General features: G+C 40.5%; 1 protein-coding gene across 1 annotated transcript in view; it reads right to left on the bottom strand.

The window, feature by feature from the left end:
* Positions 1–25,711, bottom strand: part of VWA3B (von Willebrand factor A domain containing 3B) — a 205,397-nt gene that overhangs the window by 29,548 nt on the left and 150,138 nt on the right. Inside the window, exons 21-23 of the mRNA XM_065891066.1 lie at positions 19,872–19,990; positions 14,804–14,854; positions 6,112–6,316 (exon numbers count right to left, since the gene is read on the bottom strand). Of these exons, the coding sequence (XP_065747138.1) occupies positions 6,112–6,316; positions 14,804–14,854; positions 19,872–19,990 (375 nt within the window). The remainder of the gene's footprint in view (positions 1–6,111; positions 6,317–14,803; positions 14,855–19,871; positions 19,991–25,711) is intronic.

Raw genomic sequence — 25,711 nt, forward strand, 5'->3', positions numbered from 1 at the left:
TCGGGGGTCTGGTTTCCATATGTTAATGTATCACCAAGGCACTGGCCTGAATGTGCACGTGTCATTCTTTGTGTGATGGCATCACTGATGCACAACCCACACCTGCTAATTCCCCACCCTTGCACCAGGGGATCTTCTGGGCCACTGTCACTAAGGAGTCAGTCCTCCTACCAGACCCAAGTATCAGCAGAAGAGACTAAAGGTTTTACTTGTGGAATGAGAAAGGCTGGCTAGTCATAAAGGGTTAAGGTGTGATGCCTCCGTTCTCCCCTTAAAGCAGGGAATAATGAGAGCTGCAAAAGAATGGGTTACAATGCAAGAATGACAACTAGTCCAATTATTATTTGGGAGCAGATATAACAAATGACGCTACTTATTCTGACTTCATTTTATATATAACTCAAAGAAATTTCTCTCTAAGTCTCCCCAACTAATGTTCTGTGTAGTGTCAAAGTGACAACCCAATATAATGTTTTCAAATCCAAGTGGTCTCTTTTCGTCCCTTCATTCTCCCATTCCCATCTCACCCAGCCTCACCCATATCCTCCCTCCTGCTGTGCATTTTCCGAACACTCTCTCCTGGACAGTCTTCCATGGAGTGGACCACTCAATTAGTCATTCTTCAAAGCTAGAGACTCCACATTCCTTGCCAGTCTCAACTTGGAAAAGTAACCACGTGCAGCCAGCTGTGTAAGTACATTTCCGAGGCCTCTATTAGGGTTGTTTAGAGCTACTTAGAATTTAACAAGATTTTCTGCCTCCGAGTTTTTCAAGGCAGCCAAGGTTGGGTGCAGAAAGCCCGTTGGATCTTTCTGGGTCTGGATTCTGTGGGATTTGTTCTGGAGAACAATCCTTATTTACTAAGAAAATGCTGCAGGACAACATAGCTGGAGCTGTCCTAGACCAGGCTCCCAGAGAAAACTTGGGAAGGTTAATTACAACTCAGATGCCCTTGGTGATTTCCACCATACTGCAGCTCCAAGGGCTCAGGAGGGGCCAATGACGTTGGACTCTGCAATCACGGCAACAAGAAGGGTGAAGGGAGCTTTCAAGTGGAATATACAATTTCAGAATTAAGATCTTTCATTATGTAGTCAGTAAGCCAAGCACCTGTCTCCAGGGATGCCACAAAACTAGTGGATTACAGAAATAGGGAGGGACAATTAATCATGGAATGTGTCCAGTATAAGGTGCTGGGCAGAGCAGGTGGGATAATGATTCTTGCCCTACGTCTGATCCTGGGGCCAGCAAGGGACTGCCAGTGAAAGCCTGAGTGGAAAGAGCAGGGCGCATTCTAGCCAGACACTGGCATGTATAGTCACTTCTCCCCACCTCTGATCCTCACCAACAGAAAAACCATGAAGCTGTCCCAAACTCAGGAACCAATATGGCAGCTACTTTGGGTGCCAGCGTACTGTACGGGAAAGAATCAGAGAGCCACAGACCTCCGGACTCCGTAACATATTCTGGAGTGGATCAAACAGTGACCACTCCCTTCTGAACACACGTGGGCATTTCTGATTGGGCATCCCATTCCGACCAACTTTGATCACCTTTTGTTACTTCTTATCAATAAACTTTAGGGGGTCTTAATGAAAAACAGGTTTCTTCCTCTCCAAATTACAGTCATTGATCAAAATCTTTGGCCTCTGCTAAAAACATTTAAAGTGAGACTTTTTTAATATGAGTCAATAAAAATGACTTGCATCTGTGATGGATTTTCACCGCAGGATCTCAAAAGGCCTGGCAATCTTGAGCTTTGGTCTGAACCATTTTTCACGCTGAAGGATGAGACTTGTTAGCAGGTCATGAAATCAACTCAACAGAGCACAATAAAAATGGAATAAAAATACCACACAATACATCACACATGGTGAGGAGAAGTACCGTTTAAAGAAAATAATACAGAAAATCTTCCATTGCAGAGGGCCATGTTGAGAGTGGAAAGAACTCTGTAGATGAGCTGCCAACCATGGACCCCTCCCCGCCCATTCATTACCTACGGACTATTGTCCTGGGCACATGGGTGCTTTCCTGAACTGACAGTGGGGGCTTTGGTCACCCTATGTAGGGACAGGGCAGTGAAAGGACAGCCTTAGCCCCTGACCAAGAAAGGGGGCAGCAGTGGACCCATCAATACCATCACACAAACTCAATGCCTTCCTCACTCTGGCTCCCACATCAAGTTCCCTCCATTTTTTCTCCTTTGCTTTCTAGGAAGATCTTGAACAAAAAGTGCACTTCCTGTATTTACTTTCTCCACTGCTCTCTACTTCTCCATCCTCTGCACACTGGCTTCCACTCCCAAAATGCCACCGAAGTTGTTCTGGCTAAGATCACTAATGATCTCCCTCTTGAAAATCAAATGGTTTTCAGACATCATCCTGTATGACTCTCCAAACTCCTCAGTAATATTTTAACAACGGAAATAGCAATGACGGGCAAGGTGCGTTGAGGGCATTTCCTGTTGAGCATTTAGCGTGGCACACCGTACTGAGCATATTATGTGCGTTGTCTCACAACCAGCTTGCAGGTGGCTACTATGATTTTTCTAATTTAAGGATGAGGCATCTAGGCTTAGAGTGCCTAAGGAAGGTCCACATCTGGAAGTACTGAGACTTGCATTCAGGTCTCTCTGACTCCAGACCCAGGGCTCTTGCCATCTATCCTCCTCAGGCTCTGACATCATAGCTCTCTACCCTGGGCCTTCTGCTCCTCTAGCTTTCCTGTCTTGGCCCTTTCCACAGTCTCCTCTTCCTTTCTCAGCACCTCAAATGACCTCCAAATCTATCTCTGTAACATGGACTTCTCTCCTAAGCTCCAAACACATGGCTGCCTATCGGCTTTTCTCGCCGGGATGCCCTGTGGACATCTAAGAATCAAGAGGACCTAAAGTGAGTTACCTTTCCCTGAAAATCCGCTCTGCCTCCCATGGTACCTCTTCCTCTTGTTCTTTCATTCATGCATTCATTCGAATACCTGGGAGTGCCTACAAGGTGCCAAGCGATACTGCAGCAACACTAGGAATACCCAGAACACAACGGACCAAGTGCCACCCTCATTCCAGCGGAGGAGACAGATGATGAACAAATACATACGTAATGTCAGGTGGTGAAACGTGCTGTGAAGAAAACAAAAATGTGGGAAGGGGTTAGAGAATGACAGGGTGTTTAGAGGGGCTGTCTCTCTGCGGAGCAGAGGTGGCACGGATGTGGTGGCTAACCGTGCCTCTGTCTCCCAGTTGTCCAAGACGGGAAGGTTGTGGGTATCCTCAACGCTGCCCTCTGGCTCACCCCACACGCTCACTTTCCACCAACTGGTATCTCTTTCACCATTCCCTCCCCACTGTACCGGCTTGACTCAGGGACTCAACAGCTCTCAGTGGAGTCTGCACCTGGTTTTGGTCTTTCATCCCTATGTTGAGCCTCATCTCGCTGCCAAAAAAATCTTTCCAAGACACAAATCTGCTCATGTCCTCCACTTGCTGAAAATCCCTCGCTGGTACCCATTTCCTACAGGCTTGGTTCCTGATCCTAGGAGAGATTTCCAAGTTCCTTGTATTCTGGGGCCATCTTCCCTTTCCCGTCTTGTCTCCTGCCACGCCCCTGGTGAACATGCCATGTTCTTTCCACCTTCCTGCCTTGCACAAACAGTTTCTCTCACTCAGAACATTTCTCACACTCCCCCCCTGAAATTCCTACACATCCTTCCAGACCACATTCAATCATCCCTTCCATGAAGACTTCCTCAATGCCTCAGCCAGAATTGTTCGCTTTTTCCCATCTTCCAGTTGTTCTACGGCTATGCCTCTGTTGTCATGTTTATAATACTCTGCTATAAGGATCTGGGTTTCATTCCTTCAATAAATGTTTTTGCGTGTCCACTGTGTGCCAGGCATCATTCTCAGTGCATGTAGCTATGGATACAGCTACAAGTAAGGCCAGACAAGATCTCAGCTCTCACATAGGTTATGTTCTATGCCAGTATGTCTCCTCCACTAGGCTGGATCCATGTCTCCATTGCTGTTAACAAACCCCTATTTTGTGTCCAATGTATAGTATCACCTTGGGAGGCCCCAAGGAAAGAGACAAGAATGTGGCAGGCTGAGACCACCTGTGCCAAGGACAGAATCTGATCCATGGTAGGGAGAGAACAGATGTTTCTGGATGAAGAAATTGTGGAAATTATTTTAATTCCCACTCTGTGGACAAGGGAATAAAGAAATAGAGCAATTAATTCACATCCCATGAACAAAGAGCTTTTGATGCCCAAATTCAGGAGACTACACTACGCTCTGAAACACAAGAGGCTTCTTTTCACTTCATTAGCAACACTTCCCACTTTAACATTTAATATAAAGTATAGATAAAAGAATAATGCTTGCAAATTCTGCTGTTAGGCAGTAATGTCACCAGAGCTCAACATGCGAAAGTCCATCATTTAGAACCTATCTGTTCACCTCAACTAGAATAAGAGTGGGACCTGGTCTGTGTGTTTAGGTACCTCTAGTGCCTAGAATAGGGCTGGTACCTCATAGGAACTCATACATATTTCAATGAATAAATGAAAGAACAGAGAGGAAGAAGCGTGAGGAAAAGAAGAGCAGATTTCCAGGGAGAGGGATTTACTTCATTTGAATTCAGTCTTCTTGATTCTTGGTGTTTACAGGGCATCTACGTGAGCAAGGCCAATAGACAGCCACATGTTTGGGGTCATCAGATGGTGCCTTCCAAGGAAAGACTGAACAACTCTTTGAGGAGGTCACTTTGAATAAAAACGACCCCCCCCAATATATATAAATAAATAAAAACAAAAATATAAATAAAGATATGATAAAACTTTTGCACTCTGCACAAAAGAAATCGCTTTCTACACTGAAGGAAAAAAAGCCATTTGCAGGGGAAAAATAAATTTAAATAAAAATAAACAAACAAAACACAAGAATCTAGAACAGCAAATACAGAATTTAAAACCAGGCAAAGCTGGTATCGCTTAGCAAAGACTGAAATCAAAAAAGATGAATCTCAAAGGTCAGTTCCTTGGATATATCTTTTAGACTATCATATGGTAAATATATTAAAATTATATAGAACTCAGTAAGATTCTGGATGAACTGTTCCAGGTTTACACACACCCTACTATAGTCAGAAAGAGGATATTACACAGGCAGCAAGTATTTAGAGCCCCCAAATGTTCATGTCCTTTGGTCCAAGAATCCCACACCTAAGAATTTATCCTAGCAAAATAGTTCAACTATATGCACCATAGAAGCATTAAAACATGATGTGAAAGAGAAGAAAATTGGAAAAAACCCTCAAATGTCCAACATCCAGTGAAGAGTTAAACAAATCAGGGCATTTACATACCATGGAATATTATGTAACCACAAAAAATATCTGTCTGATGATTCAGCAAAAACACCGAGAAAATATATGAGACGTTGAAAAGCAGACCATAAAATGATTATGGATACTCTAACTGCAATTCTGTGTAAAATTTATTCAAGGAAGAAAAACAATTAAAAGTAAATGATACAAAGTGGTAATAAATAATATGGCTGCCAGAAAATAAATTTTCCTTGTAGAACGTCTGTTTTACTAGTAATAATAATTGCAAACACTTATGGGGGGAGCTTTCAATACTAAGTACTTTAAATGCTCATTTTGCTTCCGTAACAAGCCTGTGAGGCAGATACTAGTAACACTCTTATTTTACAGATTTAAAAAAAAACCCTAAGGTTTAGAGAGACAGAGTCACTGGCCAAGATCACACAGGGATTAGGTGGTAGATCTGAGGCTGGACTTTGGTCTGGCTCATATCAAAGTCCTTTGGTCCAGCTCATATCAAAGTCCAGGCTTTTAATCACTACACGATACTTCTGTTTAGATTTATTTTTCAATTAAAACACGTATTGTTTAAAAAATAAGGCCAGAGTAAAATCAAATGGCATTTCCTTTCTGTTGAAAGAAGTCCTGAGACCTTAAGTGGGTTGGCTGTAACTCTTAGAAATCAGTGCAGTGGGAGGTGGGAGAGAGGGGAGGCCAGCACAGGAATGGCAAGGGCTTGGGATAGGAGGGAGGGAGGGAATACAGACACCTCCACGGTACACACCTCTTCAAGGGCCCTGCTCACATGATTCTCCTTCTTGGCAGCCTCCTGGAGCTCCATGGCCTGCTGCACATACATTTTCCCAGCTAGGATTTCATTCTCCAGCACTGACAGCTCCTTCAATGAAATGGGCCAATTCAACCGTTCTAATGCCTTGTTTAAAGCTGCCTTGTTTTCTAAGTAACGCATTGGTTTGTTTGCACCTAACCTAAAAAAAGAAGAAGAAAGAGAAACATAAAGTGATCATAGTAGAAAACATATGGAAAGATGTTTTTTCTGTAAACCCTCCCCTGAGAAACATCTGTCAGAGCAGATGTCAGGTGTCAGTTGACAGAATCACAGCCATGCCTTCTGGCCCGTCAGGGCTTTGGTAGTTTATGCAAGTCAGAAACAATCATCTCCGAGTCACCGTAGGCACTTTTCCCCATTACCTAATTTGATGATCTGATTTTACAGAAGTTTGATACACATAAGTTATTTTTTCAACAATGTTTTCAGCGTATTTGGAACCCATTCCTTTCTCCCTAGGTCTAACATTTGGCAGAACCAACAGTGAGTTTCAAAGACATTTCACACAACTATGCCTAGCAGTGACTCTCGAAAACAAAGCAAACACTAAACTCAAATATTTGTCTCAGTGCAGTAATTCTCCTATTAGCTCATTTTAGCTATGTTTATCTTCTCTCCTCTTGTAAGCCTAAATAGGCCTAAACTTTCTGGCTTCACTGTTTTGGTACACAAAGAACAGAAGCCAGACTTTCTATCAGCTGATGAACAAGCTGTGTGATTCCAGGGGAACCCAGTGGGGTGTGGAGGTCCCAAGTCCTAGATTCTGTTTCCAGTCCCAGTACTTCTGAGTCAGATACTCATGGAAGAGGGTACAGAGATTGACTGATTGAGGGACATGGGGGAGGAAAAACATTTCATAACTGTCATTCTCTTATTGTTGAAAATGTCATGGCATTTTTTAAGATGTCGGGTGTTGGAAGAGCACACTGTTAAACCAGTACATTCACAGGACTCAATCCACAAACAAACTTGTCAACAGAAGGCAGCAAAAATTCTTATTAAAAAATCTAAATTGGTGTGATGTCAGCAAAGTGGTGAAATGAGAAACCCCAGGCCCTCATTCCCCCACAAAGACGCTGACTAACCATATAAAGACCAAACTGCCTTTGTGAGAAACCAGTTAAAATGTACCTGCCCTCCAGGAGCACAAAGCCAAGAAGAGTAGGCATTGAAGCGAGTAGGAAAATGTGTTGCATTTGGTCTGGCCAAGCCCCTCCCCTTCCCTGGCACACTGCAGAGCAACTGGGAGAAAACTCCTATTCAACATGTATCCAACATTTTGGTCTTTTCTGGGGCTGCCTGAGAGACTGGCTTCTGTCTCACTTGACTCAGAATGTTGATAAAAATGGCAGTATACTTTGGATGCCAGGTTGGGGCAGCTGCGAACAAACGCCAATTTCATGGGTGGTTACAGCGCCAGCGATACTGCTGTACTAAAGACAGACACCAGGGAGAGCAAGAGATTACGGGTTCCTGAGAAAAAAACAGGGGCAAAACCTCTTCAACTGGGAAATGACGTGCACAAGCCTAGAGAAGACCTATCCCCAGAAAAGGTGTGAGAGGGTCCCAGAATCTCTAGCCAGAATGATTGGTGAAGGTCTTCCCCTGTAAGAAGCCATCTGTAAGGACTGGGAGAAGTGTTTGTTTTATCAAATGCCCAAATATTGCCTAAAGATACTGAGGCACACAAAGAAACAGAGAAAGATGGCCCAATCCAAGGAACAAAATAATCTCCAGAAATCTACCCGAAAGAAAGGAGATCTATGAATTACCTGACAAACAATTGAAAATAACTGTCTTAAAAATGCTCAGTGAGCTCACGGAGATACAGACAACTAAAGAAATCAGGAAAATGATGCATGAACAAAATGAGAGTATCAACAGATATAGAGACTATAGAAAGAACCTAACAGAGATTCCGGATCTGAAGAATACAATAACTGAGCAAAACGGATGGCTGGTGGGAAGCTGCTGCATTGCACAGGGAGATCTGCTTGGTACTTTGTGATGACCTAATGGGGTTGGATAGGGAGAGTGGGAGGGAGGCTCAAGAGGGGGTATGGGGATATATGTATACATACAGCTGATTCACTTTTCTGCACAGCAGAAACTAACACAACACTGTAAAGCAATTACACTCCAGTAAAGACATATATAGAAAAAGAATACAATAACTGAAGAATTCACTAGAGAGCTTCAAAAGCACACTTCATCAATCAGAAGAAATAAATTAGCAAATTATGACTATTTTAAGTCATAAATTGTTACAAGGACAAAGAAGGACATTATACAATGGTAAAAGGGTCTATCCACCAGGAAGATTTGACAATCATAAATATATATGCACCTAATTTCAGAGCTCCCAAATATAGAAGCAAACATTAACAGAACTGAAGGGAGAAATAGAAAGAAACAGTATAAAAGGAGGAGATTTCAATTTCCATTTTCAATAACGGATAGAACCACCAAACAGAAGACCAGTAAAGAAACAGAGGACTTGAAAAACACTATAGATTAATTAGACCTAACAGATATATACAGAACACATCACCAGCCAACAGCAGAATACATATTCTTCTTAAGTGCACATGGAACATTCTCTCCAGGATAAACCACATGTAAGAACACAAGTATTAAAAGTTTTTAAGATTAAATCATATAATCTCCAATAACAATGGAATAAAACTAGAAATCAGTAGCAGAAGGAAAACTGGAAAATACACAAATATGTGGAAATTGAACAGCTCACTCTTAAACAAGAAGAAATCTTAAGGGAGATTACAAAATATCTTGGGATATTTTAAAATAAAAATACAACATATCAGAATGTCTAAGATATAGCAAAAGCAGTCATAAGAGGGAAATTTATAGTGCTAAATATTTACATTAAAAAAGAGGAAAAATCTCAAATCAACAACTTAACTTTACACCTAAAGGAACTGGGAAAATGGAGAATAAACTAAACCCAAGTTAGCAGAAAGAAGGAAATAAAGATTAGAGCAGAAGTAAGTGAAATGGAGCATAGATAAACAATAGGAAAAAAATCTATGAAACTAAGAGTTAGATTCTGGAAAGAACAAAAAAACTGACAAATGCTTATTAGCTAGATTAAGAGGAAAAAAGAGAAGATTCAAATAACTAGAATCAGAAAGGAAAGAGCGAACATTACAACTGTTGTCACAGAAATAAAAAGGATCATAAAAGACTACTATGATCCATTATACACCAACAAAATGGATAACCTAGATGAAATGGATAAATTCCTATAAAATTATAACCAACTAAGACTGAATCAGGAAGAAATAAAAAATCTGAACAGACCTATAACTAGTAAGGAGACTGAATCAGTAAGCAAATAATTTCCAACAAGCTTGAGCTCAGCACTATGTAGCTTCCATGGAGAGTGCTACCACACATTCAAAGAAGATTTAACACCAATCCTCTTCAAATACTTCCAAATATTTAAGAGCAGGGAACATTTTGAAACTCATTCTATGATGCCAGCATTACCCTGATACCAAAGCCAGACAAAGATACTACAAGAAAACTACAGCCCAATATTCCTTGTGAACATTGATTCAAAAATCCTCAACACAATACCAGCAAACCAAATTCAACAGCATATTATGAAAGGATTAAACACCATGAAGAGTGAGATTTTATTCCTGGAATGCAACATACAAAAATGAATCCATATAATACATCACAGTAACAGAATGAAGGAAAAAAACCACTTGATCATCTCAACTGATACAGCAAAATCATGACAAACTTCAACACTCTTTCATGATTAAAAAGTCAAACACTCAACAAACTAGGAATAGAAGGAAACTATCTCAATATAATAAAGGCCTCATAACTTACTCAAACCTTGCTTTAGATAGTGAGGAGGGAAGTGATGTCATGAAAGGTGGTGGAGTAGAGAAATCAAGGAATTTGTCTTTTCACCAAAACAACTATTGATAGAATTAGCTATTTTGAAACTCTGGAATCTAGTTGAATACTTACAGTATCCAGGGGAATGCTTGATGAAGAGAGAGGCTGGCATTTAGGGAAATCTCTGTCAGGTCACTGGCTGACCACACAGATGAAACAATACTTCAGTGAACACACATGACAAGGAATATAGTCTTTGCAAAAACAGTGTGGAAAGACACTAAACAGACAAGTGCAGCCTTCATCAGGCAACAACAGAAATTTCTGGGGAGGGTAGAGAATCTAATTTCCAGAGTTACTACGTTACAATGTCCAAAATGTTCTGTTCTCAATAAAAAATTACAAAGAACACAAAGAAACATGGAAGTATATAACCCATTCACATGGAAAAAAAGAAACTGACAGATGAAGTCCAGACACTGGATTTGGTAGAGAAAGACTTTAAAATAACTGTCTTAAATATGCTCAAAGAGGTGAAGGGAATCATGGACAAAGAACTAAATGAAACCCTGAGAATGATATATGAGCAACTAGACAATATCAATAAAGAGAAATTATCAAAATGAACCAAATAGAAATTCTAGAGCTGAAAAGTACTATAGGTGAAATGAAAAATTCATTAGAGGGTTTTAACAGTAGATTTGAGCAGGCAGGAGAAAGAATCAGCAAACTTGCAGATAGATCAAATGAGATTACATAGTGTCTGGAGTAGAAAGAATACAAGAATGAAGAAGAGTCTAAAGGACATATGGGACTCTATCAAGCTTAACAACATATGCATTATGAGAGTGCCAAAAGGAAATGAGAGAGAAAAGGGTGAAAATATTTGGCAAAAATGAAATAATGGCCAAAAACTCTCCAAATTTGATGGAAGACATACATCTACATGATCCAAGAGGCACAATGAATGAAAAGCAGAATACACTCAAAGACACTATACTATAATTAAACTGTTGAAAGACAAAGACAGAGAATCTTGAAAGGAACAAAAGTGGCTCATGAACAAGAAATCCTCAATAAGATCAACAGCTGATTTCTTATGAGAAACCATTAAGTCCAGAAGGCAGTGATAGGGTTTGTTTGTTTGTTTATTTATTTAAGCCATGCTGCATGGCATGTGGGATCTTAGTTCCCTGAACAGGGATCGAACCCAAGCCCCCTGCATTGGAAGTGTGGAGTCTTAACCACTGGACCACCAGAGATGTCCCATTGATATGGTATATTTAGAATGATGAGAGGAAAACACTATCAAGCAAGGATTCTATATCTGGTAAAACTATCCTTCACAAATGAAGGAGAAATTAATACATTTGTTAACACATAACAAAAGCTAAGGGTGTTTGTTGCTAGTAGGGCTTCCCCATACAGGAAATGCTAAAGAGAGCTCTTCAGGATGAAATAAAAGGACACTGGAAGACAAGTTACACTGGCCATATGAAGAAATAAAGATGACTAGCAAAGATGACTACATATGTAAATATAAAAGCTAATATTCTTATATTTTTGGTATGTAACTCCTCTTTTGTTTCCTATATTATTTAAAAGACAAATGCATAAAACAATGATTATAAAGCTATGTTAACGGACACATAATGTAAAAGATGTAATTTGTGACAATAACAATATAAAGAGGGGATGGAGGTGGACAGAGACAGAGATAATGTACACTATCGGAAATAAGTTGATATCAATTCAAACTACTTTGTTATAAATTTAGGATGTTAACTGTAATCTCCATGTAATCAGTAAGAAAATAATGAAAAACTATGCAAAAAAGGAAATGAAGAGGGATCACAATGATACATTAGGAAAAAAATCAAATACAAAAGAAGGCGATATTGGAGGAATTGAGAAACAATTCATTTGAGAAACAAACAAATTGAGAAACAATTCATTTGAGAAACAAATTGAGAAACAAATTGAGAAACAATTGAGAAACAAAGACATATACAAAACAAACAGCACAATGACAGAATTAAGTCCTTCATTATCAGTAGTTACTGTAAATGTAAATGGATTAAACTCACCAGTTAAAGGACAGAGATAGGCAGAATGGATTAAAAAAACCATGATCCAACTATATGCTTCTATAAAGAGACCCACTTTAGACTTAAAGACACAAATAGGTTGAACGTGATAAAATGAAAAAAGATATTCCATGCAAATAATAACCAAAAGAGAGTTGGAATGATTATACTAATATCAGATAAAATAGATTTTAAGTCATACACTTTTACAAGAGAAAAAGAAGGACATTATTTATATTAATAAAAATGTCAAATCATCAAGAAGACATAACAACTGTAAATACATATGCATCTATCAACAGAGCCCAAAAGTATATGAAGCAAACATTGACAAAATCGAAGGAAGATATAGACAGTTGTACAAAAAGGAGACTTCAATATCCCACTTTCAATAATAGAACAACCAGACAGAAGATCACAAAGAAAACAGAGGACTAGAAAACACTATAAAACAACTAGACTTATATATAGAACACCTCACACAACAACAGTAAAATAAGTATTCTTAAATGCACATGCAACATTCTCCAGGATAGACCATATGTTAGGTCATAAGGCAATTCTCAAAATATTTTAAAGATCAAATCATATAGAGTACCTTTTCCAGAACAGTGGAATGAAGCTAGAAATAAAAACAGAGATAAAACTGGAAAACTGGAAGTATATACGTATAAATATACACCACACTCTTAAACAACCAATGGGTCAAAGAAGAAATCACTATTAGAAATTGGAAATTAGAAAATACGTTGAGATAAATAAAAATGAAAACACAACATATAAAAACACATGGGATGCAGCAAAGTCAATGGTCAGAGGGAAATTTCTGGCTGTAAATGTTTAGTAAAAAGAAAGATCTCAAATCAACAACCAAGGTGTACACCTTAAGGAACAAGAAAAAGAAGAGAAAACTAAACCCAAAGCCAGCAGAAGGAAGGAAATATTAAAGATTAGAGCAGAGATAAACAAAAGAGAGAATAGAAAAATAACAGAATCAACAAAATGAAAAGTTGGTTTTTGACAATATCAACAAAATTGGCAAAGCTTTAGCTAGGCTGACTGAAAGGAGAAAAGACAGAACTACTAAAATCAGAAACAAAAGCAAGGACATTACTATTGATCTTACAAAAATTAAAAGGATTATAGAGAATAATATGAACAACTGTAGGTTTTCAAATTAGATAATCTATACAAACGGACAAATTCCTAGAAACACACAAATTACCAAAACTGACTTCACACAAAATAGACAGTCTCAACAGCCTATAATAAAGACATTGAATCAGCAATCAAAAATCCCCCAACAAAGAAAAGTCCAGGACCAAAAGGCCTCACTGATGAATTCTACCAAACATAAAAAGATCAATTAACATCAATCCTATTCAATCCCAAAAAAACAAAAGAGAGGAGTCACTTCCAAATACATTATATGAGGACAAGATTCATCTGATACCAATGCCAGACAAAGATGCTAAAGAAAAGAAAACTACACGATTATTTCTGCTTATGAATATAGAACTAAATAGCCTCACCATATTACTAGCAAAACATTATTATTTATTTATATAAATTTATTTATTTATTTATTGGCTGCATTGGGGCTTCGTTGCTGCACGCAGGCTTTCTTTAGTTGTGGTGAGCGGGGGCTACTCTTGGTTGCGGTGCATGGGCTTCTCATTACAGTGGCTTCTCTTATTGTGGAGCATGGGCTCTAGGTGCGTGGGCTTCAGTAGTTGTGGCATATGGGCTCAGTAGTTGTGGCTCACGGGCTGTAGAGCACAGGCTCAGTAGTTGTAGCGCACAGGCTTAGCTGCTCCGCTAAGGGGATCTTCCTGGACCAGGGCTCAAACCCATGTTCCCTGCATTGGCAGGCGGTTTCTTAACCACTGCGCCACCAGGGAAGCCCGACTTCAGTTTCTAAACACAAGAAAAATAACAAGTGTCGGCAACAATGTGGAGAAACAAGAACCCTCATACATTGCTGTATGTATGAGGTGGGAATGTAAAAAGATGCAGTTGTGGAAAGTAAATGAGAAGTTTGGCGGTTCCTCAAAAAGTTAAACACAGAATTACTCTGTGACCCAGAATATCCACGGCTAGGTATGTACTCAAGAGAAATGAGAACACATGTCCACACAGAAACTTCTACGTATTTTGCAGCATTGTTCATAAAAGCCCCAAAGTAGACACAACCCAAATATTCATCAATGGGAGAATGGATAAACAAACTGTGGTATATACATACAATGGATCATTACTCAGGCATAACAAGGAAGGAAATACTACATATGCTTTCAACTTGGAGGCACCTTGAAAACATTAAAGTTTTACATTAACTAAGTAAAAGAAGCCAGACACAAAAGGTCACATGATATGTGATTCCTTTCATATGATATACCCAGAATATGCAGATTCACAGAGACAGAAAGCAGATTGGTGGTTACCAGAGGGGGAGAGACGAATGGGGAAGGATTACTTAATGGGTACAAGGTGATTTCTGAGGTGATAAAAAAGTTTGAAACTAGAGGGAGGTGGTGGTTTGCACAACATTTTGAATAACTTAAATACCACTGAATTGTACATTTAAAAACTGTTAATTGTAGGTTATGTGAATTTCACCAAAATTTTAAAAATTTTTAACAAGTGAGAAGAAACTGGCTTACTTTTTTTTTTCCTCTTGAGATAATGCTTGCCAAACAACTTTATTCAGGCGCCTGTTTAAAAAAAACCCAACAATAGTTATTTAGTAGCAACAGTTCATTTCATGACAAAAAGCTGAACCCGGGCAGGGAGATCCCAAGCCACGCAGCACCACCACCGCTGGACCATGTCATTGCCACTCGTTCAAAGAGACTGGATGTGAGTGTCTCCCACCCTCAGCATCACTGCAGAAGCCTCGGGGCTTTGTGGCAATAATGCTAAATATTAAAGGAGGGCACAGCTCTCAGTTGGATCAGGTAAAACCCAGACTGAGAAAAGGCAGCAAACAAACTGTTCCTCATTATCTCTGCATGAAGATATTTCTAAACACTCACTGCTTTTCTTCATAAGGAAAAATACGTGTGCCCTTAGCCTGCCATCTGTAGACATTCTTCTGTCTGGATTCTCAGAGCAAAAATAAAAGGTTAATAGGTTCATAAATAAGAGGATTGGGACACACTTTAGAGATCGACCAGCCTGATCTCCTTGTTTTTCAAATGCAGCCGCTAAGAGGGGCAGACAGATGAAGCGCCTTACTTATCCAGCACCGAGAGCTGGTGGGGTTGAGACTAAAGCTCACCGAACGTGTTTGCAGAGAGATGCTGGCAACCCAAGAAGGAAGGAGGAAGTTGGAGCCAGTGCTTTCTATCAGGTAGTTACAGCTCCTTTTCTTGTTACTAATCAGTGGTGCTTTTTCCAGAGCTTCCAGCCCAGTTCTGTAGTGCTACATCATCACCCAAATCAGGCTTACTAGGGCACAGGGCACAGAACACTGGCTCCATAGGTTGTGAGCTGGTGTTCCATGAAGCAAAAAAGCTTCAATAAAATGGGGTGGGAGAATACTGCCTCTCCCCAGGAGGCATGCTTCTAATCCTTGGACCCAGCGTCCGTGGCACAGGGCTCTGGGAGCACACTTTGGGTGGTGTTATCCTGCCCTGATCTCCCATCACAGGCCTGGTGAGATCATGGAAAGGGGGTCTGGCACGGTGGTGAAAAGCACAGACCCTGGAGCCAGACTGCCTGGGTCCAAAGCTCAGCTAGCTCCTCCTCTTATTAGCTGGGAGACTTTGGGCCAGTAGCCAACTTTTCTGTAGAAAGGGGGTAATCACAGTACCTCTCTCCCAGTGCTGCAGTGCAGACTCAATGAGCAAGTTATGTGCACCGCACACAGAACTGTCTGACACAGGTAAACGCTCTGTAAGTGACAGGAAGAGTCAGGAAGTGGGAAATAAGCCAGCTCGGCTCCTGTGTCTCTTGATGTTTTTGGTTCTTTGGGGCCTATTTGGAAATGGTTTTCTTTAATGATGTGGTTGATGAAACAATGGGCTTCTAAGGCTTGTGTGCATTTCTGGGGAAAAAACAAAACAAAACAAAACTGTAAATCCTTTTAAGTCTAAACCTTGAAAGTGCAGGCAGTAGAGTAGGGAGGCTGGGAGTGCGACGAGGGCTTGGGAGCTACGTGGGTCTGGGTTCAAATCTCAGCATCTCCACTTTGCCACCGTGTGAACCTGTTACATAACTTTTTGAAACACTGTTTTCTTATTGATAAAACAAAGATACCACCACCTGCCCTTGGAGTTGCGAGGATTAAGTAAGCTGAATGTATAAAGTGACCAGGAATAACTAAGGCTCATTCCCTCCAGCTTCTGAAGGAGGGTGAGGCTTAGACACTCAGAAACAGTTGGTGAATGTGGGTCCAATTAGCTAGGACATGTCTCTAATTTTATTTCGGTTCTTCAGAAAATATTTTTCCAAGAGGGTGTTTCCATAACCTCTATTATTCCTCTGCTTTCCGCCTTCACTGAACTATTTCAAAGCACACGGGGCAGAAAAAGCGAGCGGGCGTGAGCTGAGGGCAGCAGAGATGTGTGAATCCCCGCTCCACTGTCCCGGAAGGCAACCGTGGGAAAGTCTCTAAGCGTGCGGGACGAGGGCAGTCCTTGTGGGATGCTGGGATTTGACAAACCGCAGTTTTCCTCTTTCTTTTAGGAGACTGAAATTTGGCTGAGCGTAGCGTTTACTAGCTTTCTCTACCTCTAGTTTGCAAATCCACTTGTACCGAGTGGCTCATTTGCAAAGCAACTCGTAACTAATGACACTTCAGAAGTCTAGTCAGCAGCCCAAGCAAATCGATGATAAGCAGAGGCTACTATGCCTGGTCCCTGAGTCAGAACTGATACTTCTCCTGTGGACCTGAGGGCTGAAACCTTGACCTCAGATTTACAACACAAGCTGTGGAAAAGTCCCCCCAGAATCCAGCCAACCCTGGTAATCGTCACTCAGAGCTTATGCTCAGACACACAAAGCCAAAACTGCTTCTGCAATTCTTAAAATATTGAACCAGAAGGACTCCTACACACGGGCACTAAGTATGACCAAAACTGCTAGTTTATGTCACTATTTTGGCCAGAGGACTGTGAACTTCCCACTCATTTGGTCATCCCTAACCATACGGACTTAGGGTTATATCTGGCTTACTTGTGGTGGGAAACTCCTTAGAAACGTTGTATTGGGGATGAGATGGGGATAAACTAAGCTTCATTAATTACTTTTCATCTTTTCATATTCCGCATATCTTTAGAAAGACGAAGCAAGATGGAAAAGGGAACTGACGTTTATGCCAGCAAAATTCTTCAACACTATTGAATACAAAAGATCAGGAAGCTTTGTTCTGTATAATATTAACATTAATACTATTAAATAACAATATTAAATAAATAATTCATTTAAAATAAACATCAAGTTATTAATACCAAATAATTAATACTAATGCAATCAATAATATCAAACATTAATCATATTAAAATAAATGTTAATGATCATGTTTAAATTAATATCATTTTAATAAACAATATAGTATACTGTTCCTCTAAGGGTACTAAAAGGCTTTTCCGGATTCACTCATTGGAAGAACTGGAACAAATCACCGCTATGTCTGTATTTTGGTTTTGCCATTAACGAAGGACTCTCTTCTGCCTGGGAAGGTCCCTCTGGAAACTCTCGGGAAAGGGTCAGCCTCAGTGGGAAGAGCTGTGTGACCCTCCCATTCCGTGTATTTATGGTTATTTTAGCATCAGCAGATATAGGGAATGAAAGAGGGAAATAATTAACATGAGTTGCTCTTTATATATAATTTACATAACCCTCACAACTGCCCCGTGAGCCAGATCTTACAAATGAAGCTCTCAAGTGTCACATGACCTGTCAAGTAGCTATCTGACCTCAAAGCCCCAGTTCATGGCCTGGCATCAGGCTTTCACAGACCAGGTAATTACAGCACTCAAATATTTGAATGAGTCAAGCAAATTAAATTACAATATGATGATATTATTGTATTTCATTCTGAATAACTGAATTGGATCAATTTTAATAAGTAAACTTGAATTAGATCAAATTCAAATTAAATTCCAACAGTCAAATATATATATATATTATATATATATATATAGTGACACCTGCTAGGAAGAGGAGAAGACCGGGGGAAAACAGGTAGCCCAGTGCCTGCCTTCGGGGGCCAACATCCTCACAGGGAAGGGACAGGCCTGTACAGAAGCTGTGAGTGCTCCAAGGGCCACACGCAAGGTGGGTGGTACAGAGTCGTTGGGGAAAGGCCTCTCTGGGGAGGGCCATTGGCACTGAGGCAAGAAGGGAAGAAAGAGGACAGCTGGTGGAAGGGGGCAGGAAGAGGGGCAGTGGAGCTTCAAGGCAAGGGAAGGACTGCCTGGTGCAGGGGCGGGGAGGCGGAGAAGAGGGCGAGCACCAGTAAGAGGGTAACTACAGAGCAAAGTCTCAGGCCCACAGGGGAGGGCGAGCCTTGGCAGAGTTCAGCCTGCCTTCGAGAGAAACGAAGGGCCCACAAAGACTCAGAGAAGTCCTGAGAAGCCCATGGAGGCGGCTGCAGGAGCTCATGCGACACAGCCTCAGTTCTCAGGCAATGGCAGTGGAGGAGGCTCAAGTGTAAGGAGATTTGGAGAGGACCGTGATGGGCGTGGGGCGGAAAGGCCAGCCTCTGGGCTGGGTCGTGCACTCCAGGCAACAGAAGTCAGGCTTTATACTTTTTTGAACACACACTAGACACCCTGTAAAATGACAACAGATCAGTAAATGCTGGCCTGGGCCCCGTCGTTCACTTTGGCGTACTTTATTACCCTTTTCCCAACCACATGGCAGTAAATGAAAACCCAATTGCACAGCTTCCAGAACCAAGAATAGGCTTGCCTGGAGGAGCTGGGTAGCTCAACGTTTAATCAAGCGTGTGCACCAAGGACTAATTAAGTGCTCAGGGGCAGGGTGCGGAGGTGATTAGAGAGCTGGGAGAGGGTGAGATTCTAGCCCCAGAGCTGTGTTCTCCACCAACACTCTGAGGCAGGCTGCCAGGTCAGGCCGGAAGGAGCCAGGCCCCAGGAAGGGGCTGGGATTCAAGGACCCTGGGTCTCCTTCTCCAGCAAACCCTGGGTTATCTGCCCTTGGGAAAAAAGGCCCCCTCACTCAGTACTAACACAGTGACTAGTTAAGAGTACAGTTTTCACTGTAGTCAACTTGGTCATCTTCTTGATTTTGATATAAAAATTGTTTAAATCAATTATCTCATGATTGTGGCGTTTCTTTGTTGTGGTGTGGTGTCACTTTACAGAATGTTAGATACTAAAATGGTCCAATTCGCTCTGCTAAAAAGCAAAGGTTTAAAGAGCTCATGGAAACATGAGATTTCTGCAGAGTTTGGAAAGGGAAGATGGCTTCTCGAAAACCCCGTTGGACATACTCAGGCAAAGCACTGGGCTGGCCAAAAAGTTTGCTCGGGTTTTTCTGTAACATGGTACGGAAAAACCCGAACGAACTTTTTGGCCAGCCCAGTACTTAACGCAGTGCTGGCACAGAGGAAGCCCCTTATGTTAGCTGCCGCTGCTGTTAATATTCCTCATGGACCACTGTTAAACAGCTGCGCCAGATGAAAAATTTAAGCTAAAAGAAGGGAAAACAAGCCAAAACAAATTCCACATCCATTAAAGAGTAGCCAGGGGTAATACTCACTTTTCGTAGGACTTAATTGCCTGTTCCACTTTTTGCTTGTAGATATTAAGCTTCACTCCTTGGGGGTTAATTAAAGTCACCTTATTTGTGTCACTGCACACATGTGCCAGAGGGAACACCTATATGCCAATGCCAAAGGAAAGGGTCACTTGATAGGTTAACACGTGCCTTCAGAAATGGATCTAATGGCTGTACAGTATGTTGTTCTGAATATAAAATCAATACATTATATTTACAGAGAAATTAGAAAATATAGAAAATAAAAAAAATAAGAATCAGAGATATCACTGCTAACCTTTTCCTTCCAATTTTTAAAACTATATATTTAAAAAATACCCCTCCCCCAAAAAAAACCTGTTTCAGGAAACCCAAATCAGAATCAAGTGTTATCTTAATAAGCCTCTGTCAAATTGAAGGGCATAGGCGATAAGAAATAGAATATCATTGTTGCTACTTTGTAAATTACTAGCTGGGTTAAACATCTTTCTCACATATTTATTTTATATTTGATTTTCTCTTAAGAATATCTGATTATAGTTAGTATCTTTTGACCATTTTCTGTATCAATTTGTAAGAGATCCTTATACATGTCAAATAAAGAAGGCTTAGTGATCAATGAAACCACTTTCTGTAAGAACAACAGAGTACCAGAACGAGAGGGCATCTTTTTGAGTTCTTTCTGTCTGTGTCTGATGCTTCCTTCTGGGTTTGGGGATGCCTCTGATTCCATGCTATCTTAAGAGCACCTGTAATATTTTACATTTACCTGTCTGCATATTACTTTGTTTCATTCACTGCTGTATTCCTATCACCTAGAACAGTGCCAGGCCCTCAACAAATATCTGTTGATAAATGAATAAATGTATGTTTGCAAAAAGGCTTATTCCATGTCTTATTATTTACATAAAAAGAAGAAGTCTAACAGGAGAAAGGAGAGTACAAGGTCTAACAGTGTTTCGATACTGTGTATGATTCCAACCACGAGGAGCATGTAGGCATTTTAGAAATGTGGGGAATCAAAGCAACTATACACCAATAAAAATTAATTTAAAAAACCCAATTAATCATAAGATGAAAGAAAACTTTGGCCTTGACAACAGGGACCTGTGATATTTACTTTCAGAATATTTTCTATCAGTAATTTCAATAAATTGATATGTTAATTTTTTAAAATGTGGGAAGCACTTTTAGGAAGTAAATTTTTACTTCCAATCCAGATGATACAGAGCTCATGTTTTATGTTCCCCTTTGCCTTCAAAATCATACAAAAACTGTATTGTTGTTATTTAAGGGAAAAAACGCATAAAAAGAAAGGAAGGAAAGGAAGAAGGAGAGAAGGGAAAGGAAGAAGGAGAGAAGGAAAAAGAAAGATGCATGGTTGATGTATTTCTAGAGACAAAAAGTTGAATAAGTCAGCAGGGCTGAAGTTGTGTGTTTGTTGACTCTTGTGGGCAAAGATGGCAGGGGTGGTGGGAGCTCAACTCCCAGAAAGCAAGTGGGACTCTGAGTCAGGCTCAGTGCCTGAAGCCAGCACTAGTATGAGGTTCTCTCACCCCTGCAAGAAGGCCCTGCCTGGTGAGAGAGGACACTAGTGCAGTCTAACAACCAAGAACTGAACCAAGCCATCCTCAATCTACACTATCTCAGTAACATCATGGGATAAGACCTCTAAATACCAATGACTGGGGTACAAGGGGATGGATTTAGGTAACTGCAAAACAGAAGACAGAGAAAAAAACAGATTTTTAAAAATCTTGTCAAAATGTGCCAACCAGGCTTCCCTGGTGGCGCAGTGGTTGAGAGTCCGCCTGCCGATGCAGGGTACACGGGTTCGTGCCCCGGTCCGTGAAGATCCCACATGCCGCAGAGCGGCTGGGCCCGTGAGCCATGGCCACTGAGCCTGCGCGTCCGGAGCCTGTGCTCCACAACGGGAGAGGCCACAACAGCGAGAGGCCCGCGTACCGCAAAAAAAAAAAAAATGTGCCAACGTACTAAAATTCCTAAATACACACACAAAAATGCTAAAAACAGTAGCTGAGCAAATCAACAATCAGAACATCAATTCACGTTAGTAGAAATTAATTTTACGAGCCACCTAACAATAACTTTATATGAATTATGATTAAAATTAAGTATGATTAGGTTGTTCAAAGATGTAACAGTCATGTAAAAGTGTACGAACAGAGTGCCATTAAGAACAAATGGATGAGAAAAAGAACAGTATTTTAAATAATAAAGTCATGTAAAAAAATAGATATTGAAATTGCAAACTACATAATTTTGCAATTAACACATCAAGACCAAAAGAGACAAACAAAATAGCCAAAGATTCAGAAGGCTGAAAAGCAAGACACTTAGTTTGGCTGAACAGTCGAAACTTGCTACTTGTCAGACGCAAGAAGTCACCGTGTGGCTTCTAAGCAATCTTCGTCAAAGAGGAGAAGCCAAAACAGTGGGTTACAAGTGGAGGTGACTGGACTTTGAAAACTTAATGAAATTTGCAGAAGTGGAAAAAAAAAACCCAACCAAACAAACAAAAAACACCATCTCTTAAAATTTCACATAAACTTTCAGAGGAAAAATCATCAGTCTCAACAAAATGCAAGACCCTTACATATGTATCTCCCCTGGGAAAAAGACCCCCTAGAAGTCTATAAATAGCTCTGCAAATTGCCACCTTATGGCTCAACTGCAAATCAACCCCACGAAATATCTAGCAGCATTACACCATTTCACCAGGATCCGCTGGGTGCCTGACTGACGGTGCGTAAAGCAAACCCATTGTTTAATGTTCTACCTCCCTCTTTGGTGGATTTGGATCTCATGCCTTGCATGGCCATCGTGGACTTCAGTGTGGTAGGAGTTCAAATTTGGCTCGTGTGCACCCACTCTCATTCCTTTCTGCATGCAGATTTAGGGAAAGACAAAGTCATACTCCACACCTTCAGTCTGTGGTCTTAGTTTTTACAACATGGTAGTCACGTGGAGGTCCCATGGGCTATTCTCTTTATGATGTCAAGTTTAGTGTGACTATGAGGTCATAAGGGGCATTCTCACAGGGACTTGGGGGATCACAATCATGGCTTCCCAGCTTCTGTAGGGAAGCAGGTGGGGAGGAGAGTGTGATTAATGAGGAAACTGATACTATTTGAGAGGGAATGAAACCACCTGGTCACACCTCCTGAACATGGTTTACTTGTTACCTCTTTCTTTTTTTCTCTTTTTTTTTTTTATAAGAAGAGGGAAATGTAGACACAGAGACAGAGAAGTCCAGGCCATGTGATGACAGAGGCAGAGACTGGAGTAATGCAGGTCCAAGCCAAGGGATGCCAAGGATTCCACCACCAGAAGCTAGGAACAGTCAAGGAAGGGCTCTTCCTTAGAGCAGTCGGAGGAAGCATGGCCCTGACAACACTTAGATTTCAGACTTCCAGCCTCCAGAATGTGAAAGAATAAACAAATTTCTAAGCCACCCAGTTTGTGGCACACTTTGTCACAGCAAACCTAGGAAAGTAATACAGAGATATGAATACATATATATAGCTGTTTATGTTTTCAAAACAAAATAATGGAACAACCAACTAGCTGTTGGCTGATCTATGAATGACTTCTTGGAATGACTGGGGGGACTTGGCTCTGCTCCACGTGTCTCTAGAAGGCTTGACCAGGCATGTTCCCAGGCACAAATGAGTAAACAGAAATAGCCAAGGAGTCTTAATGCCTGGGCTTGGAACTGGTATACCCTTGCTTCCATTTCATTCTATTGGTCAAAGATACTTGCTACCTCTTATAATGCAAATCAAGCATTAACAACTAATGGGAGATGCTTCTGGACAGTGTTTGAAAATAAAAGGGAGCCTCAAGGTATTACTACTTCAATTCTCTTGAGGTAAACCTAGAAGCCTTACCAAATTGATGCTAATCACACCCTGTGTGAGAAGATTTTAACTGTGAGGGATGGAGGGCAGAAGGAGGAAGGGGGGCAGGGGGGAGGGGGGGAGTGAGAGAGAGATACTGACCATAATTCCTGGAGTTCATGGACAGCCCTAGTTTGGGCTGATTCTATTAGAATTTTTCCCAGTGTTAGACCAGAGATACACCTTAACCACTAATTTTGTCAATAGGTGAGAATAGTTTTATCAATTCTATTAAGAATAGTTTTATCAATAATGGGATTGTAGCTTCAAGAGGGCGGAGTAGAAGGACGTGCTCTCACTCCCTCTTGCGAGAGCACCAGAAGCACAACTAACTGCTGGACAATCATCGACAGGAAGACACTGGAACTCACCAGAAAAGATACCCCACATCCAAAAACAAAGGAGAAGCCACAGTGAGACGGCAGGAGGGGCGCAATCACAGTAAAATCAAATCCCATAAGTGCTGGGTGGGTGACTCACAAACTAGAGAACAATTATACCACAGAAGGGAAAAACGACAAATAACATACAAGGGAACTCCCATAAGGTTAACAGCTGATTTCTCAGCAGGAACTCTACAAGCCAGAAGGGAGTGGCATGATATATTTAAAGTGATGAAAGGGAAGAACGTACAACCAAGATTACTCTACCCGGCAAGGATCTCATTCAGATTTGACAAACAAATCAAAAGCTTTATAGACAAGCAAAAGCTAAGAGAACTCAGCACCACCAAGCCAGCTCTACAACAAAATGCTAAAGGAACTTCTCTAAGTGGGAAACATAAGAAAAGAAAAGGACCTACAAAAACAAACCCAAAACAATTAAGAAAATGGTAATAGGAACATACATACATATTGATAATCATCTTAAATGTGAATGGATTAAATGCTCCAACCAAAGGACACAAGCTCGCTGAATAGATACAAAAGCAAGACCCATATATATGTAATCTACAAGAGACCCACTTCAGACCTAGGGACACATACAGACTGAAAGTGAGGGGATGGAAAAAGATATTCCATGCAAATGGAAATCAAAAGAAAACTGGAGTACCAATACTCATATCAGATAAAATAGACTTTAAAATAAAGAATGTTATAAGAAACAAGGAAGGACACTACATAATGATCAAGGGATCAATCCAAGAAGAAGATATAACAGTTATAAATATATATGCACCCAACATAGGAGCACCTCCATACATAAGGCAAATGCTTACAGCTATAAAAGAGGAAATCAACAGTAACACAATAATAGTGGGGGACATTAACACCTCATTTACACAGATGAACAGATCATCCAGACAGAAAATTAATAAGGAAACACAAGCTTTAAATGACACAACAGAACAGATATATTTAATTGATATTTATAGGACATTCCACCCAAAAACAGCAGATTACACTTTCTTCTCAAGTGCACACAGAACATTCTCCAGGATAGATCACATCTTGGGTCACCAATCAAGCCTCAGTAAATTTAAGAAAATTGAAATCATATCAAGCATCTTTTCCAACCACAATGCTATGAGATTAGAAATAAATTACAGGGGAAAAAATGTAAAAAACACAAACACATGGAAGCTAAACAATATGTTACCAAATAACCAAGAGATCACTGAAGATATCAAAGAGGAAATCAAAAAATACCTAGAGACAAATGACAACAAAAACACGATGATCCAAAACCTATGGGATGCAGCAAAAGCAGTTCTAAGAGGGAAGTTTATAGCAATACAATAAGAAACAGGAAAAATCGCAAATAAACAATCTAACCTTACACCTAAAGGAACTAGGGAAAGAAGAACCAACAAAACCCAAAGGTAGTAGAAGGAAAGAAATCATAAAGATCAGAACAGAAATAGATGAAATAGAAACAAAGAAAACAATAGCAAAGATCAATAAAACTAAAATCTGGTTCTTT

The sequence above is a fragment of the Phocoena phocoena genome, chromosome 14, assembly GCF_963924675.1.
Source record: "Phocoena phocoena chromosome 14, mPhoPho1.1, whole genome shotgun sequence".
In the NCBI taxonomy this organism is placed as follows: Eukaryota; Metazoa; Chordata; class Mammalia; order Artiodactyla; family Phocoenidae; genus Phocoena; species Phocoena phocoena.